General features: G+C 36.5%; 2 protein-coding genes across 3 annotated transcripts in view; one reads left to right on the forward strand and one right to left on the reverse strand.

Annotated features, from left to right (window-relative positions):
• Window positions 1–20,118, reverse strand: part of LOC136250804 (BAI1-associated protein 3-like) — a 72,420-nt gene that overhangs the window by 41,673 nt on the left and 10,629 nt on the right. For both annotated transcript variants that reach the window (XM_066043103.1, XM_066043104.1), the window contains exons 8-12: window positions 3,702–3,870; window positions 3,602–3,649; window positions 3,031–3,087; window positions 2,907–2,970; window positions 1,177–1,281 (exon numbers count right to left, since the gene is read on the reverse strand). In XM_066043103.1, the coding sequence (XP_065899175.1) occupies window positions 1,177–1,281; window positions 2,907–2,970; window positions 3,031–3,087; window positions 3,602–3,649; window positions 3,702–3,870 (443 nt within the window). The remainder of the gene's footprint in view (window positions 1–1,176; window positions 1,282–2,906; window positions 2,971–3,030; window positions 3,088–3,601; window positions 3,650–3,701; window positions 3,871–20,118) is intronic.
• On the forward strand, window positions 7,820–15,278 carry LOC136251606 (uncharacterized). Its single transcript, XM_066044066.1, has 7 exons — window positions 7,820–8,043; window positions 8,106–8,535; window positions 11,307–11,488; window positions 11,542–11,652; window positions 11,701–12,187; window positions 14,429–14,825; window positions 14,883–15,278. Exons 1-7 carry the CDS (start codon window positions 7,820–7,822, stop codon window positions 15,161–15,163), a joined length of 2,112 nt encoding a protein of 703 aa, XP_065900138.1. The 3' UTR covers window positions 15,164–15,278.

Raw genomic sequence — 20,118 nt, forward strand, 5'->3', positions numbered from 1 at the left:
ACATTACTCATAACAGTGCTACTATAGCAGAAGATTTTCAGTGATATTGCCTACATGTATTCTCTGCTAAAACAATACTTTTTGGATACTACATACAGATGTTCAACACTGCATACAGCTAGGGAACTTATCTATGTATGTGCCTACAAATAATGTTATTAAACCAGGCGCGCGCCCACAGCCGACCGAAGGCTGGCTGTGGGCGCATGCCAGGTTTACTGAAATTGTTTTCGTGAAAGTGTGTGTGTGTACCTATCTATCTACCTATCTATGTTTATCCGTACGCACCCACATGAGCAAAAGCATTTAATAACAGTAAAAGCAGCTTTTACATAAGAAGTAAAAGTGAAATGAAGTCTGTATTAAACATCTGCACAGGTGAACTTTGCTCTGAGGTGGTTTCTTTTCGGCAGACTGAAATACGGCTGTGGTGACTTTCCTCAGACTACCTTCCCCTTGAGGTTTTCAGGCATTTAGCAAACGGTGGAGGCCTCGTACACTACCAGGAATAGCCTATCGCTTCGAGTTGAAAGGGAGCGTATTCCTTACGTACGCAAACGAAAATGAAGAGCAGCTTTGAGGCTTTGTCGAGAGAATTTGTGGGAAAAAACACGTTAGTCACACTATAAAACAGTTTAGAAGATACTTCTGTGCGTAATATGTTGGTAAAAGTGGTTTGTTTAACAAACACTTCCTTAGCAGTGCATAGCAACGTAATTTAACAAATTACAAATATTTCATGAATTACAAAATACGAGAATTAGCTAATAATATTATTGCACAACCCAAAACTATCCTATTGTAAAGTAGTAATACATAGTTGGTTAATTCATAGTAGCATATACCGTCTATAGTTAATTCCAGATGAGTTAGCTAGCTAGCTGCATGGTGCCTGGTTTTTAGAAGTAGCACAACATCAACTTGTTGACATATCACACAATTACCTAGTTATATTATATATACACTATTAGAACCATATGTAGTGGCTATTACAGGTATACTGTGAGTTTTTTCTGTGAATGCTATCCCACCAGGGACCTGTGAGAAGGCCTAAAGCCTGTGAATAATTCTAAAACCTATCTAATGGAAACAGTAATCTTTCCAATAATCAATTTACAAGTAGTTACACATGTAAACCAGTTTAACACACAGTAGGTAAATACACACAATACACACCTTCTCTCCAACAAGGTTTACTTTTATCATAACTTCTCCCATTGATTTCTTCTTGTTACGACTATAAAGTGTTAATGCCTTCTCTCTTTGAGTCAGATCAACACCCTGCAACAAGCATACACAGTAGTGTCTGATAAACTTGTACATACTGTACATAAACATAATGATCTACTATATCTAAATGTCTAGTCCAAGGTGTTCACATTAGACCTTTATCATTGACTCATGTTCTATTTGTTCCATTCCTCTTTTACCTCTAACCTATATAAATTATTAATTCTCGTCAGCCCACGCACATGTTTTTCTAACACTGTCCCGTCATTCTAGGTTGGATTCCAATCGCACATTGGTACTATTTTAATTTACAATTGAATGTGAATCTTTTGATCCTGGTATGGTGGTGATTCGTTAAACTACGGAAATATCCATTTAAACTGCCATTGCTAACAGAAGAAGCTACTAATCCGCCTGAACTCACTGGACCTTCATAATATGTTGACAGCCATCCATGTGTACCTTTGTTAGAATGTGCCCTTCCCTGCTCTGTAGCTGCCAGACTAGGGTAGGGGGTAATCGAGGCCATAAAATTGTCACAAACCCTTCCTGGGTTTTTCCCCAAAACGTTTCAAACTCACTAGACGTACCTCCTGTCCAAATCAATGTGTCATAAGGTGGTTTTTGTGCGTATCCATACAAGCTAACCTTCAGTTTGGGAACAATTCTCTTAAAAATCATCACTTTAAGTTTATGGAATAACCTCACGGTATTCCACAATTCTGATATGCACACGTTGCTAATGAGAGACATATGACATCATTATCTAGCTTATAATAAAATAGGATAAATTGCTTTTTCACTATTTAGCCAATCACATTGGAGAATTTGAACATGTTATCTGGTGTGTACGATATCATCTAGCATTCACGCCCACCAGTACAAAAGGAAGAGCTCTGGAGTGGGTGTGTCAAAATTTTTACCTTCCGCTACGTACCCCGTAAAACAAGTATTGTCAGCAAGGAAAGCTACAAACAAGAAGGACAAGATTCTGTAATACACGTCTCTGCCTGACACCATTGTGAACAAGGATGAAGGGAAGATTACATTCAATTACTCTAATAGAATGCACGTCTACCTTACCTGGCGATGGAGGTCGTGGGGTTGCCATTGGTAGTATGATGTGTAGGTGTATCAAGGCTGCTGCCAGTGTTACAACTATTACTTGTATCATGGGTATGTGAAGGAAACACGCAATACCCTTTACATACCTTTATAAAATGATCCATAACTTGATAGTGATTGCTCCTATCAACTTGCAACAAGTTCCATTAGCTTCACCATTAAATTTTCTATCAGGCCATACATGACTCACGTGAGTAAACCCACAATTGAAATTAAAAACATGACAAGAATTTTGAGATGCAGAGACGCATCTCGCTGTTCTTCATCGCTTCATAACAAGTAAACCGCTGAAATAACAGTGTTCATTTTACCTTCTCCAAGTATCCCAGTGAACAGACTTTTGATCATTGTGTAGTTTTAGGCTATAAGAATTAAGTTATCCACTTAATATTGCCATGTGTGCCCACATTGTGCAAACACACATTCCCCAACAGTTGTTTTTTTCAGGTTTAAGAGTTATTTGAGGTATGCGCTTTTTACTTTCTTGGCTATATGATTCACTACTGTGAGCATTGATACATGTAGTTGAGTGTACAACAACATTCACTAACTGATAATGGCATAAATGCTCTTCCCAGGAAACCATCAGAATCACCGTGATCCAAGCTAAGAAATCTAGTAACAAAGATAACAGCAACATTGACACATCACCGGTTAGTATGAAGTAATACTTACTTGCTAAGTTTACCAAAACTTTTTCCTTTTGATTTTGCTGAAGACTCATCACTATCCCTGAGAGAAATAGATACATTAGGCATTAGGTTCAAGGTTACTTCTGTTTCTAGCAAAACCATTTTAATGTGACCAGGTCTGTATGCAAGAACAATATATTTGCATGGTTTTGAATTCTATTTTGTTACATTTCTTCACTCTATAAAGCTATGTAACAACATCTGGGTAAATTTCAGCTTCATATGACTGGAGTGACAGTTTTACAAAGCAGTAACAACTAAAACATGATTTCTACACAAGAAAAATAAATTACAGACATTTAAATAAATGGTTATAACTTATGAGTACAATGTTATGTACATATTCACCACCAACAGGACAATACATTGCTGGGTAGGTTGATTTGTAACATATTTTTGTCATCAAGGACAAAGATGAAATACATCGACAACATATATCCCATCTATAATATAAACAAATATGCTTATATTTCATGTTTCATTTAGTGCAATGAATATCATAAAATTTAGGTTGTGTGGTTGTATGTTGCAGATCCAGTCACAACTATACTCACCACACTTCAATGAGAATCATATCTGATACAGTGCCTTTTCTCAGTGGTCTAATTAAGGAATACAAGTATATAACTTACAACATTTCATTTGTCATCTTACAATATGAAGCCTTGATTCCATGTTGGCTTCTGAGAAACACTGCATTGCTCAATCTTCAGTCCTAGGTGTTTTGTATCATTTATCTTTACCACATCAGGTTTAGCAGAAGTGATCATATCAACATGTTCTGACTTGACAATAGTGATGAAGCAGTAATGATTGCCTTTGCCTGTAGAAAAATTAAACATCCAGTGTAAGTATGTATGTACATAAGTGTAATACTGTGCATGTTAAATTATATGATTATGCATATGTAAAATCTAGTAATACACAATAAATAATAGTTATACGGGCACAATGTGGAGTCTATGAAATTTATAAACCCAAAGGCCCAGGCTGTAGCGCATGAGCGAAGCGAGGGTGCTACTAAGGGCCTGAGGGTTTATAAATTTCATAGACTCCACATTGTGCTCGTATAACTGTTGTAGACTCTATTTCAGATTACTTACCTCATCCACGGCTTGTTCTGCTGTAGGCTCAGCAAAAACAGCAGGATTTCTTGCGATAATACTAGCGCCATGGCAACTATGCGTCCTCACATCGGAAAGGGGGGGGGAGGAGGGCTAGGGGGCTGAAGCCCCCCCTCAGAATGATATCACGTGAAATTATCCTTGTTGGAGTGGAGCTGAAAACTGTGATCAAGATCGAGGTACTCTAATAGAGCAGTCACTCTAATAAAGCTACCACAGTATTAGAGCAGTGTGTAGTGAGCTATGTAAGGATTTTTATGTAGGTTATCAGTGAGATGGGCAGCTATTGTCAGCTGGTTGTGACCTTTTTTTTTTTTTGGTCTCACCTTATCAAACCAGAGACAATGTAGTGCTTCAGTTCATTTTTTTTTTACCATAAGTCTGGATCCAACCCTGGTCAGCCACCCTCATATCAACTACTTCCTCCACCCCTGCATCCTCACATGACCAAATAACCGCACTCGTTAAATCACTGTATGTGAACAATGCATAGCAATTGGATAAACCTAGATTTTGAGCATATGTTATATTGTGCCTGAAGGTGTGGAGTATATTAGAAAACAAGGTGGAGTATATGAGATTTATAACTCACCCAAAGCAGCCTAAATAAAGTCTAATTATTTCTATTATTACACAAGATACTAAATATAAGACATTGGTAATTCTGATCTATAGATCACACAAGACACATGGGAGTGTGTCATGTGGTCAAGGAAGCCGGTGTACCACACAATGGGATATTAACAGAAAGAAAATGCAATGTTCACACATACATAGCTCTACTTTCTCTTATGCAAAATTATTTTTATTCTACAAAATGCCCTCTACCAGCACCCTACATATGCAATTAAATGCCCTATGCAATCGTAAAATACAAGCCCTCAAAAATTTCCTTGGGGGCTTTCATCTTTTTGCACACTTTACAAACACTGATATAAAATAAAATGTAAATGCATAACTTGATTACCATGCAGTTTGGCATACTTTAAGAATGTATTCACATACCAAGTCTAGTGTGAATCTGATAAATATTTACAGTTATGGATAATTTATTGCTGGTTTTTGTCATGCATGTAGGGTATACTTCTTATGGGAACAATTTGAAAAGAATTGTTTGAAGTAATTACAGTATGGTAGTACTGTATAGTGGAGATTTGGGTTTCTTAATCACCCAAAAACCAGCCTCACTTTTCCTTCATGATAGCATGGTAGTATTGTTTAAGCAGCCAGTTCTTTTTTTTAGTAATTGATACTCAAGGCACACGTTTGGATTTAATGGGTGGAACATAGCTGAAAATGTACCATTCCATGTTTCAGTAATCAATAGTCAGGGTGCGCATTCAGTCACACAATTAAGTTTTTATAATGCATTTGGTACCCTTTGATATGGTATGCTAGTGATGGTTCAGCACTAATGTTATCACAATTTTATAGATCTACCAATGGAAAATCTAGATTGTTCTAGAAGATTCTATGTGTGTTACATTAGAAGTCCTCAAAAAAGTGCACTCTATTAGAATATTGCAAAAAATAATATTAACAAATAGTCCAATTAAAATATGCAATGTACAACTGTAACTTCTACCTTCCACAATCATCATTAGATAAGAGGAAATGTGCTAGCTTATGGCTACCTTTGAGGTACATTAACTACCAAAAGCATGCAAAAAGAGCCAAGATGTAAAAAGGGTGCTGCTTTCAAATAACAATGGCTACAAGTAATGTTAATGCCAAATTTTTATTTATAGGCGGCTAGGACACTGAAGCCCCCTCAGAGTGATATCTCACCAACATTATTCTTCTTGGAGTGGAGCTGAAAACCATGAAAAAATATAGATGTAATTCTAATTAAATGCTCACATACTCTAATAGAGCAGTCAAAATGCTTCTAAAAACGTGTTTCTAATAATAGAAACACAAAAAAAATTGCCTACAGCGGGAATCAAACCACTGACCTCTTACTTTGAGAGTTGATGCCTTACCACTGTTACGTCAGTACCAGGTATTTCCAGGTGTCAGAAGGCTGTTTTGTACTGCTTATAAATGCTGCATGTTTATTAACCCTGTACTAAACAGCCAAAAATTTCACCAAAAGGGTCCCTTATTGACTGCAAATAGTCTGTATGATCACTTTAGACTAAAAGAGTTGGTGTTTTAATTGAAATGCTTTAAATTGTACCTATAAATTAATTCTGGTGTACTTTAAGACATCATGAAAGCTACAGCTTCTGGGGAGCTTCACTCCCAGAGATTTTACACTCTGGTCAGCCCCCCCCCCTCCCATCAACTGCTTCCTCCACCACTGATTTTAATAATGCACAGTGAATGCCAAATTTCATTGGAATTAACATTTTGGTAGCCACCTTTGATCACCTTTGATTATTTTTACCCAGGTAATTGAAGTCTGTACCCTTTTTACAACTTGGCTGTTTTTGCATGGAAAATGTCTACAAAAAGAAATATGTATAATCATGTAAAATATCCATTAAATTTTAACTTTTGCTTAACCCATTAACAGCCACTGCCACCGTATGGCGGCATGGAATCATAACTCACACATAGAACAAAATTGTGCCTTGCTATAACTTGTAAAATGTGTTTCATAGTAAGACACACTAGTACTGAAGCAGACATGCCCAATCCCCCATAGAGGTCCTGTTTCTGGGATAACCAGATCCTTCCGGACTAGTGCATGTTTGGCATGCAATAGTACGAAGTGTAACCTTTCATGTAAATTATATCTAATCCAAAACTGCCAAGCTGATTAGATTTCACTTCTTTCTGTATTTGTATACCCCAAAGCTGGCCATAGGCTGGCTTTGGGGCTTTTTAAACCTATCTTTTTTTCTTTACCACAGGAAGAAGAAAAGATGAAGCAGATGTTAAATGCTTTAAATATTTCTGAATTTATCAGTAAATATACAAATTATATATATAATACATATATTTATTACAGAACTATGGGGTGCCATTTGTGTCAAAACTCCACTTTTTTTAGACATTGTGTTTTTCATGGTTATTTACATACATTTCATGGTTATTTACAAATAACTGTAGAATATGCATGGTTATTTACGAAAAGCATGGTTATTTACGAAAAGCATGGTTATTTACGAAAAGCATGGTTATTTACGGATAGCATGGTTATTTACAAAAGCATGGTTATTTACGAAAAGCATGGTTATTTACGAAAAGCATGGTTATTTACGAAAAGCATGGTTATTTACGAAAAGCATGGTTATTTACAAAAGCGTGGTTATTTACAAAAGCATGGTTATTTACAAAAGCATGGTTATTTACGAAAAGCATGGTTATTTACAAAAGCATGGTTATTTACAAAAGCATGGTTATTTACGAAAAGCATGGTTATCTACACATTTACGAAAAGCATGGTTATTTACGAAAAGCATGGTTATTTACAAAAGCATGGTTATTTACGAAAAACATGGTTATTTACGATGGTTATTTAAAAGGATGGTTATTTACTAAAATCATGGTTAGCTATTTGCTAAAGCATCGCTAAAATGAAAGCACGTTGTACATCAATAATCATTATCGATACTGCTGTTATAGGTATACGTATAGCTACGTCACATGGAGCTTTCGCATGCGCAGAAGTCTACAGGTGTAGTATGCGCCAATTACAGGATGGACGCAGAAAGTTTAGAGCGTGGTATAGAAAGAGCAATCTCGAACGCCCTTTCGCGAATTGTAAGAGGGGACCATCAAGAGCAGAGCGCTGGTCAAGGAGAGACCCGGCCCCATGGTGCTATCAACGAAGTAGGAACTGAAGGGCTCACCCTCCCTACTGTTCGCCATTCGACTCTGACACCCTCCCGTGATAACCTGGGTCGAAACCAGCCTCAAAGGAGGTAAAGTTTGACTCACCAGTAGCTAGTTATTGTTTAAATTAAGCTGTCGTATTTTGCAATAGCAAACGTAGTCTTCCATCGTCCTTTCTATCAAGACAACAGGAGAAATCCGAACGGAAGAAAAACTTCAAAGAGTTCACATATGAAAGAGATATTGTGTGCCTCCCTAATAGTTTTTGTAAGCATGGTAGCACTTACATTCCACGTTCAAAGCAAGTCAGAGATATGCTGGGTCGGAACGGATTACTAGGAAAAATCCGACTGACATCCTCAATGACTGAGGCCGAAATAATGGATGAAATTTGTTCAGTGTTTGAAAAACCAATGAGGAATAACCCAAACTTTGCCTTTAAGATTTTGCAGCCAACTGGTGGTAGCAGTAAAAGCTTATCTACTCCAGCTCTCAGCTCTACTTTCAGGTGGACAGCTTCAGCAATAGCAGGAAAGAGTAACAAAGCTGTGATATACATTCTTGCAGAAAATGAGTTGCAGGTATATTTACTCATGTACAGTACCACTCAAACGCAACGTCGCTATGCATGAGTGCAAGCTATTTCAATGCTCGCTAACTAAGGGACATGGCAGTCGTTTATTTGCTTGCAAATTTTCATCATGCAAGTTGAGTGATGAAGATTTGCACAAGAAATGGCTACCGCACCCCTTAATCAGCGAGGTTTTTAATTGCTTACACTTATAAATATATAGCGACATTGTATTTGAGCAGCACCATGCATATTGTACATGATATGAACAGTACATTATTTCATCCAGCTCAAGGATTATGCTCTTAAATTGCTATGTGATTTAATTTTGTCAAACAAGCTCAGTTTTGGAATTAGACATGTAGATATACAACATTTTGTTTCTAAAAAAGCAATAGTTGATGGAGTGTTTGTGGCCTTTCCAGAACCTGGAGTAAAGGCTAGAGCTTTCTACTCCACATGTGTATTACATTTTCATGTACCCTGCAACCTGGTATAGGAACATAATGGAAGGCTGCAGGGCTATATAAATGGAAAAGATTAGCAATCATAGTCTCCAGGCTGCTGTCTGCTTGTCAGATTTATATACAACACAGTATGACATTACAACGTAAGTGGGAATGTGAGTGGGAATGTGAGTGTGTTCTCAAGTAGCTGGTAGCTACAGTAATTTGAGGTATGCAGACATAAACAACTCAAGCAAATAGTATTGCATCATTCTTAGACCTTCTCTGAAAAACCTCAATGGTGGGTGTGATTTATAGATTGTTGGTTAGACCTCTTAGTGTCAACAAGGCCCATCCAAAACATGACACCCAGACATATGTTTCCAACATACATGGACCAAAATTTCTTAGTCTGGGAACTCCACTGATGCGTGCATCAAGTTAAACTCAGAGTTTGATATTAAGTTTCTGACTCAGCTAATAACTTTCTGTTGCCACCCAGTGAAATTTTTATTTTGGCAGAAACTACCAAATGACTATATTTTCCACCACAACCTTAACTGTGGTAGCATTTATGAAAACAAGATAGTGCTATGTTCCTTTCAAAATTCAGGTGCCCATGCAGGTATCCCTTAATTAGTCACTATGTATAAAATTTGGAAAGAGTAAAAATGGAAATATCTTTACAAAGGCATGTAACAATGAGTCTGTTAGTAGTTAGGTCCCAGACACATGCTCTTCATGACCTCTTATGATAAGACCACCCCAATATAGTAGCCAGGTCCCAATTAAGGTGTACTTCATAACCTTAATAACAATTGTAGTGACTGTCAATATGTATAGACTCCAAAACATTCTTGCCATCATGTTAAGGTTGATGGCATCTTCCATACATTGGTCCATACTTTACTCAGAATAGTCTTAGTTATTCCATCCAACATCAAATACAGAGTTAAAACAAGAAAACCATTGCAGGCTGCCGGGTATGGAACTTTTTTTTAAATCAATAAAGCTTGAATTTTATTCTGTCTGCCTGCCTGCCTGCTAAACTAAGCAGTGTGCAGTCACAATTTTATGCCACAACAACAAACTCTCAGGTGGGACACACCTTTAATGGTTCCGATGGATATATGTTTTCTGTGCTTTAAAATTTCTTTATATCTTTGATTAAATGGTTGCCTTCTTCTTTGTGCCAGGAAACCACACTGTGGTGTTAATTTTCCATTTATTGACTTTTTCCTTGAAGGAGGGTATTTAGATGCCATCTAAATATTTGAGGTGCTTAACGAACTGTAGTATCCCTGCTAGTATCAGATAGCAACAATAACCTTTGCTTATAAAGTCCTTGAACAATCAGAACATGTAACTGCACCACTAATAATTAGTTCCATTACCTCAATGATGTAGTTGCTGGGCATTGTACCACGCATGGGCCATGGCTTGATCTACTGTCTATTGTACTGTGTATTTGAGTGGTGAGATTGAAATGCTCTAATGCAGCAGTCACAGTCACACTTGTATTTTAAAGCGTTGCATTGACAAAAAAAATCTTAACAAATTAGGCAAATAAAAATTATAATTATTAATTTAAAATGAAGTAGGGCTCCAGCAATAAAAGTAGTTACACAAGAGATCATGGCAGCCATGAGGGAAAATCCTTACTTGGCATTAATTTTCTTACATTGCTATAATGCCAGGTAGAGATATCCCTCATGTACTCACTGTCATCTCTTTTCACTACCTTTTATTGCTGGAACCCTACTTGATCAGATTTAACTTTATAATATTGCATTATATGTTTATTTAGCTTGCTTTTAGTTTTTGGGTTGCAAATGCTCTATTTCATAATTCATGAAATAAATACATTGCTATAAAGTAATTCAAGTCAAACAGATTAATTTGAAACAAATAATGGCTCTTCTTAGCTGTACACAGTCTGTCCGTTGTCTTTTTGTTGTCAGCTACATACCCAAACAGCACTATTTACATAATTATACGTATGTGTCATTATAACCATTTCAATCATAATTGCTATGATTCTATGGCCACTAGGGACCTGTGAAAAGGCTACTTATACATAGCCAGTGAGCACAGTTTGTGTCAAATTCCTACTGAGTGCAGAAAAAATTTGCACCCATTGCATGATGACTTGAATCCCTAGCTTGCAGTCTAGGCACTTGTTGTAATGGAAATGAACAAATACACATTCTTAGAATGCTATCTGTAGAATCACTACAGAAATACATCAGTTTGTAATTGTAGTCCCTTAGTTTAAAGGAAAATATTTAAATTTTTTTTTGCTTTTGGGTAATACTACATAAATATGGAATTACAGATGGAGAAAGACACAGACGATGAAGAGACAGATGATGATGATGCACTTCCTCAAGGCCCTATCGTTCTGAAAGACAAGAAAGATACGGATTCAGAAGCTTTAGTCCTGCGATCTGTTGATGAGAGTGTGATACCAGGGCCATCTGGTTTAAGCACAAGGACGCATATTGATGATACATACAAGTTAGAAATTATTGTGCATATAAAGTATCTTAATGGGTATATGTATATCACAGCACATTTATCAGTCTCTTGTCAAGTGAATCTGATGGTGAATCTAACGATGAAAATGGTGACTCCACGCTATCTCCTAGTATGTCCTTCATCCTGCCACCTAGACCAGAGCTGTAAGCTTATAATTTCACATAGTTTATAGCTGTTGGAATTTGTTGTAGGGAAAACGTTATTTCAACTAAAGATCTAGTCAGTAACCACAGCCAGAAGATGCTCTCACAGAACAAAGATGACATTTTTAGGATAAAAATCCGAAGGAAGTATATTTGGGAGGACTCACTAAATGTCTTTAAGAGGGGAGTCCCTGTTTCTAAGTATTTGCGGATCACCTTTTTGGGGGAACCTGCTGTTGATGCAGGTGGACCATTAAGAGAGTATTTCCACCTGCTACTTAGAGAGATCTTCACCAAGGGAACAATATTTCAAGGCAAAGAAAATGCTCGTATCCCAATACACAATGTGTTGGAACTAAAAAAGCAGACTTTCAAATACATCGGTAATATGTTAGCAGCTTCTCTGTTAAATGGTGGACCAGCTCCTACATTTTTTGCTGATTTTGTGGCAGATTACCTTGTGTATGGTTTAGAGCATGTGAAAGTTAACATCCGAGATGTGCTTAATGATAAGATGAAAGAAAAACTAACGAAGGTAAAAATTGTCACATTTTGTAGTGTTCTGTTCATTGTTTCAATTAAGAAGCAGTCTCTAGTTTTGCCCATACTGATAGTGTAAGCAATCAATTATCTACCTGGTTGTGTGCCAACCAACAGGAATCTCATTTAGAACAAGATATTCACAAACTTTTTATACCCGGCGATAGGAAATTTAATACTCTAGGTGTACACAATGTGCCAGTGTTCAAGGCAGTAGCATTCATTAGCACCATCCAGCCAAATTTAGTGATGTAAGGCATCAATTATCGCCAGTAGATGTTATTTATTGGCCGCTCAGTAACTTGCGTACATCAATTATTGTCTTATTTGAAGTATTTCACTTGGCATCCACACACAATTTAAAACTAAATCTTGCCAATACTACAAAATAGACTACCAGTATACTAATTGTAATTCCACCAAATTTTCAAGTAAGTCTTATATGCGATTTTCAGAATACACTCAAATCAATTTCTAAGAAAAACAATCACTCAAATATTAAGGCTTAAAACACAATACAAATGAATTTAATAGAACAATTGCTTCATCAATGGTCAGCAGAATAATCTTGGTGCCACTGGGCTCAGCTTTAGCTAGTTTGTTTCCTGCTGTCCAGCAATCTACCCAATGCAAGCCTCCAAACTTCTAAATACAATGTATATGTCAGTTGATTATGCCGCAAACATCATTTCCATGGCAAGAATAACAGACTGGTGTAACGAAACTAATCTATACACAAACCACTCATCATTAACCAACAGTCCACCATAATAGAAGTTGACTATAGCTGGTAGAAGAACAAAACAAAGCAGCATGAGGCATCGCAGTATCCTAAGTTCCGTGTTTTAATCTGGATTCTATAGGACAATGATACACATCATTTTGGCTGATAATAGACGTCGGTCAATAATTGATTGCTTACACTAGTTAACAACAATCTACACCACTAAAACTAGGAATTTGTAATTAAAACAGTGGTCACTGCTCTTTATCAACATTACAGTAGTACTGTTTAAATAGAGATTTCCCCTAAAATTCCAGATGCTGCAAAAAATGCCACATTTTAGGAAGTCATCTTATCCAACAAAAATTACCTTAATATATATATTAGTCCATATAACATGAAATACAGCATTAAAAACAAGAAAACACCTATGGGTGGCCAGAAATTATTATTTTTAAATTGTCAAAACTTATGTTTTGATCTTACCATTTGCCTGACCACAACTGCAATGCTTATGGCCAAACAAATGGCTGGGTAATTGGAAAAGGTGGAAATGGAAACCAGAAACAGAAAGTGGAAATGGTCAAATCATCATATAAATGTACCATAGAGTAAAACCCTTGTTTAGTGGCCACCTCTTAAGACCACCTTCCTATAAAGACCACCTCTGTATAAAGACCACATTGTAGTAGGTCTCAAAGATGGCTAAGGACCACTTCATGGTCACCTTTGATGAAGACCACCTCTTTACATGGTAATATTTGGTAAGCTTCAAACATGTATTTCATGACTCATAAATTATCAATGTCATCTCTTTGTCCACAAGTCATATACCATCGTCATTTAGTTTGTACCAGCATAGATAATACTATGGTACCAGAATGTGTCATACATAAAAAATAATATATATTCCATGCATGTGAAATGTAGCTGGTAGACTACAACCTACTGTATCAACGAAAAATGAGGTCACATAGGAGATGATGACCTTAAGAGGTTCTAGAACATTCCCATGGCTGGCACAGGTCTCTAGCAATCCAGTCATGAAAAACAGCCTGTGCAAATCAGTGGTATGGCTGTGGTGTGTGTGCACTGTAAAAAAATAGTAGTGAATTTCACTAATAATTTCTACCACAATACTCACTATTTTTGTGTAGTGACGTTCACTACTCTTTTGTAGTGACCCACACTACAAAATTAGTAGTGAACATCACTAGACAAAATAGTGAGTATTGTGGCAGACATTAGTAGTGATGTTCACTACATTTAGTAGTAACCTTCAATAGTTTGTTTTTTTGTGTGTGTGCGTGCGTGCGTGTGTGTGTGTGGCTACCATTCATTGTGAATAGTGAACTTCACTGGTGTGTGTGTGTGTGTATTGATGATTATTATAAATTTGGTGGTCACATATGTACATTTAAAATAGTCAGTGCACTGATCTACATACACTATTTTTCAGTATAATTATAGTGTATATGCAATACCTGATTATATACATATGTATATTTATAGCTCATGGATGCTCCGGATGAGGAATCTTTTGTGGCACTCTTGGATTCAGAAGAATACAATTTTCGTTATGACTGTGGTGTGTCACAACCTGTTTCTGCCATAAAGTTGAGTCATCGAGAAGACATAGTTAGTGCACTAGCTTTACAGTCAGTTTTTTCCATTAAAGCTGAACTGGATCAGCTCATGAGTGGTTTTCATGCATATGGATTTGATGAATTATTTCAAACATATCCAGAAGTCACCAGGCAATTATTTGTGTACTTCAAACCACTCCCACTTACAGCAGACAAGTTGTTTGACATGTTTCCGGCACAATTATCTCCAGCTGGTTCAAATGCGAGAGAATTGGAGGAATCTGCTTTGATGCACTGGGTTAATTATACCCAGTCTGTTGAAGGTGATTTTGAATTGTTTAGCTACTAATGCTTTTTATTTCTTTACATTATAATTATAGATGGCAATGGTACATTAGAGGTTGTGAATTCAGAAGGAGAACCTGAGACATATCACATCACATTGGAAATGATCATGATGTTTGGCACAGGAATGACAGAAGAACCACCTATGGGATTCCAACCTAAACCATCACTGACATTCCGTAGATACCATTTGTTTCCAGAAGGAAACACTTGTGACAATAACATCAGAATTCCAGCAAAGGAGATGTCATATGATCAGTTTGCATACAAGGTGACTTTTGGAATAACTAACAGTTTAGGCTATGGAATGCCTTAAATGAGCCATATAACAGTGTGAACAGTAACTATTAAAGTGATTTAGAAGTATGTGTTTTACAATGACATTTATAATGTACAACTATGGCATCCTGATTGCAGGTGTTCACCAACAATCCTTACAGCTGCTTCATAAATGTCACAACCAAATTGGCTGCTTTGTTGTAATGGGTTAATTGTTGAAAGCAATAAAAGCAGGATTGCGCATGGTTCAAAGGTTATTCTTGGTACCTCAACACGATCTTCTGTTACTAAAGTCTGAACATTTGTAATGAGAGTAGTTGTGGTTGGCTGGACTGGGAAAGTATTAGTTGCTAGCATTCCTTGAATGTAGAGTTGTGTTGGAGTACAACTGTTTGCTGAAGAAAGTGAATGATTGTTCCATGATTCCATAAATGATTGCAGTGCTGAGTTTATTCTAGGCTTGTAAACGTAATGTAAGCAGAAAATATCCACTTCATTTAGACTGTTGAGCTTTCCATCATTTTCAAGCATTCTAAAAGTATCTGCAAACAATACAGCCACACATCTGTGTACATCCCGCCATAGTCTTTCTATTCTCTGATTATGGGTGGATGCACCAGTAATTACAGCAGAATTATCAGCATGTTGTTCAATCATATATCTCCATACTTCCACATTTTCTCCACCAAGATCTGTACGCACCTTTTGTGGTAAACCAAACTCATTCACAGCTTTTTGAAATGTAGCCAATACAGTTGATGCACGATTGTTATCTGTGCAATCTAAATATGTGATTAAACGAGAATACCCATCAATTGCCCCATGAGTGACAAAGCGCCACTTGATTAATTTGTGATGGCCATCTGCATGCCACACATAATTTGGGCTTTCACTGTGGTAAGTCCTTCTTCTCACAGTTACACTCCTTCTCAAGGTAGCACCAATAGGATCTACTCTGTGGATAGATGCCCTTACCCTTGTTCTTTGTACAAAAATGTTAAGCCTGGTTAAATGACCTATCAGCATACGCTCACCATCATTAGGGTGAACTTGCTTTATCCTCACAATAGCTCTGTCAAGCTCACCATCTGAAATATCACAGTAGGTAGTATCTAGTGTTATACATTCCTCATCTAAACGTCTATATAAAGTTGATCTACTGATTCCCATTATTTCAGCTATCTTAGTCCAGGAGAATCTAAGCTGCCGTAAAAACTCAATTTCTTCTATTGAAACATCAATCTTAGGTCTGCCATACCTAAAATAAACATTAATTTTGCAAAGTCAATGTATTAAAGAATCTCAAAATTAAGAACACATTTCTACCTCCAAAGGTTATAAGGTAACAACAAGAAGACAATTATTGACAAATGGCAGGTAGAAATGGAAACCGGAGGTTTAAAATGAAAACTATTGTATATATACACCTATTGCAATACCTTATCCAAAGATGTACTATTAGCAGCTACTTATTTACAATACATACGTCATTGTAATAATAAGAAACAGACATTTCGTGACTTTCTTAATAAGACATGGTGGTAATTCAGGCACCCAAGGTAATCTCTTTATATGAGATTGCATTTTTGATCAGTACTGACTAGACTATACATAACCATTACATTTGTACGACACATTCTGTTACAAAGTAACCAATTTATGGTGTAGCTAGTCTAATAAAAGACAATAGATCACTGGAATGCCATCAATGTTAAGTAAAACACTATTATTATTATCAATGACTACTTTGCCGTTGGTCACAACAAATAGCAACCAACAACTCTTAATGCTTTACCATAATGTACTTTCTAGATATCATAATTTTAAATACCTTAAATTGCCTAATAATACATCAAGATCATCACATCAGGAAATCCACACCTCACTGCAAGTAACAATTGTAATATTGTAATTGTATATAAATTTTGGATAAAGGAATAAGCACGGCCTTGTACATCCAAATCATACAGACAATCAGCACAGTAGAAATCCCAATGTATTAACCAGGAATTAAAATGAAGAGAATCTTTTTTGATTTTTTTTTGTATGCACTACACACAAATCATTTGCTAGATATGTACTAATTTATTATCAGCTGTATTTTGTATGTATGTGTGTAATTTTCCTTGGGGTGTTTCTCTCCCCTGGAAACTTTAGCTTGCTGTCTTGCCAATTAAAGTTAAATAATCTTTCTTATGCTCCTTGTGGATAGCTGTAGCCATTGTAGCAATCTCCCAAGTAACCAAATTTGAAGTATTGTAATGTTTCAAGTAACAATTAATTTTATAATAATTACAAGCATAACTAATCATTTATATAATATGCTTAAGATTTACTGATATTTATTTAGCACATACACCACCCAGTCTGGCAGCGCCCACCCCTTCACATCGAGAGGAAGAGTCTGGTCACTCTAGCAATCAACAGCTAGCATATAGGAAATAGGTAACAACAATCTGATTGCGTTGTTGATAATTACTAAACTTTTGTAATATTTGTTGTGTGGGTATCATATTATGTATAATGTTTGAAAGAATTGTATAGTGAAGATGCGATATGATTGAGGCCGCTTGTAGTCACCAATGGGATATTCTTTACAAGAACAAAAAAAATGGAGGTTCTTGTATATAGTTGGACCTGATGTTCTCAAGATGCTGCATAACCAACATGGAAAGAATCCTTAGTTAGCTATGTTAGCAGCCTATGTTGACAACTGGTTGTCAAACATGCCATACACTTTATAGTGGAAGCATGAATTTTAAAGTAACACATACCAACACGTCCCAGTGGCAGATCTAGAAATTTTCAGAGGGGGTTTCAGATTCCACTCAACTTCAGCCTAGCTGTAAGTCGAAGACAAAAAAAGTCACAACCTGCTCTTGAATGTCGTAATTGTGATTTCAAAGGCATTTGTTAAAGTTTCACCAGAAAGTCCTATAACACACTATGTATAACTCGTGGTAATTTTATCACCCACACGACGAGTCATCAATAAATTTGGGGTGCGCGCTATTCTCAGAGGGGGTTTCAGCTGAAACCATTGCAACCCTCCTGTATTTGCCACTGCGTCCAACAGCCATTTTGTAGTATTACTTATCACATATTGTACATATAGTTGCTATACAAGACAATTTAGGCTGGAGGTGGGTGGTCATGATTGATAACATCTTCAGCATGGACACGACATTTGTTCAATAATCAATATAGCTTTCATTCCGGAGTGTGGATGCTATAATATTTGTAAGGCAACAGAGTAGTTGAGATTGGACCAGATTTAACCATTGCAGAGATTCTTGATGGCATTAGGATGATGCCATTGTTTAATTGCATTCCATTGTTAGCTACAATTTTGTATTGTAATGCTATAGAGTGGCCAAACCCTTCCTCTCTATATATAAGATAGTAAATCACCTAAATTTAGTTTCTTTTGACCCATTTTTGTATTTACTAACAGTACAACAAGAGCACATAATCAAAGGATATGTAAACAGCACTGCCAAGTTTGACCCAGGTCAAAATTTTTCACCAACAGAGCAGTAAATCAGTGGAACTTCCTTCCCCAGCATGTGATAGTTATATCTGTATGAACAAGTTCTAGATCTGGAAACTGAGTGGATATGGACAGACTAAAAGGCTAGTATTATATATATATAGCTTTGATTTCTTCATTATTTAATTAACAATGATAATAATAAAGGGGTGGGCGCTGCCATACTACTCTCAGCTACGCAGCACCGAATAGCATAGCTAATGAAGTGATTTAGTTATCACTGACCCCTGGCTAGACAGCCATATATATAACTTACTGTAGCTATACGTAACTACCTACAATTATACCTTTGATCACCGTTGTCATCGTCATCATCCATAGCCGTGATGAAGCCTCTTCTCTCCAGTTCTTCCATGCATGCTTCCAGCAAAACGTTTCCTAACTGACTCCTAACTAAATGTAGTCCACTGGCCATCTGTTTCGGCGTATGTCGATCCGCTTAGTGTATTTGCACCAGACAGAGTGAAACTAACAATATTACAGACAGTTAGCTAGCCCGCGCCGGAGAACGCTAATTATATAGATTGCATCCGGTACAAATATATACGCACCGTTGTTATCGATATACATAACCTCCAGTTTGTATAGTATCGACATCGCACGAAAAACTTAGTTAATATGCTTTTCGTACGTATAACCATGCTGTTCATAAATAACCATGCATTTCGTAAATAACCATGCTTTTGTAAATAACCATGCTTTTCATAAAAAAACCATGCGTTTTGTAAATAACCATGCTTTTGTAAATAACCATGCTTTTTGTAAATAACCATGCTTTTGTAAATAACCATGCTTTTGTAAATAACCATGCTTTTCGTAAATAACCATGTTTTCGTAAATAACCATGCTTTTGTAAATAACCATGCCTTTCGTAAATAACCATGCTTTTGTAAATAACCATGCTTTTCGTAAATAACCATGCTTTTGTAAATAACCATGCTTTTGTAAATAACCATGCTTTTCGTAAATAACCATGCTTTTCGCAAATAACCATGCTTTTGTAAATAACCATGCTTTTGTGAATAACCATGCTTTTCGTAAATAACCATGCTATTCTTAAATAACCATGCTTTTCATAAATAACCATGCTTTTGTAAATAACCATGCTTTTCGTAAATAACCATACTTTTCGTAAATAACCATACTTTTTGTAAATAACCATGCTTTTTGTAAATAACCATGCAATGTATGTAAATAACCACGAAAAACACAATGTCTAAAAAAAGTGGAGTTTTGACACAAATGGCACCCCATAGATTAGTATTATTGTGAATATTACTTTATTATGTAGCACTCAGACTACCGGCATTAATTTTGTAAAATTAAATCTTCATGGTTGTGCCCCCAGATTTCTGCATCCTGGATCTACTTTCCAGTTGAAACCCCGTTTGAAAAATTCTTTTTCCACCTTGGCCTTTTTGGGGGCTGCACTCTTTTTTTAC

This window comes from Dysidea avara, chromosome 3 (assembly GCF_963678975.1).
Source record: "Dysidea avara chromosome 3, odDysAvar1.4, whole genome shotgun sequence".
Taxonomy (NCBI): Eukaryota; Metazoa; Porifera; class Demospongiae; order Dictyoceratida; family Dysideidae; genus Dysidea; species Dysidea avara.

What these genes read in the sequence shown, in the direction of transcription:
- LOC136251606 (XM_066044066.1), top strand. Translation starts at nt 7,820, where the DNA reads ATGGACGCAGAAAGTTTAGAGCGTGGTATAGAAAGAGCAATCTCGAAC. An exon ending in CTGCCACCTAGACCAGAGCT is followed by an intron (nt 11,653 to 11,700) that starts GTAAGCTTATAA and finishes AATTTGTTGTAG; the next exon opens with GGAAAACGTTATTTCAACTA. An exon ending in TTATACCCAGTCTGTTGAAG is followed by an intron (nt 14,826 to 14,882) that starts GTGATTTTGAAT and finishes TTATAATTATAG; the next exon opens with ATGGCAATGGTACATTAGAG.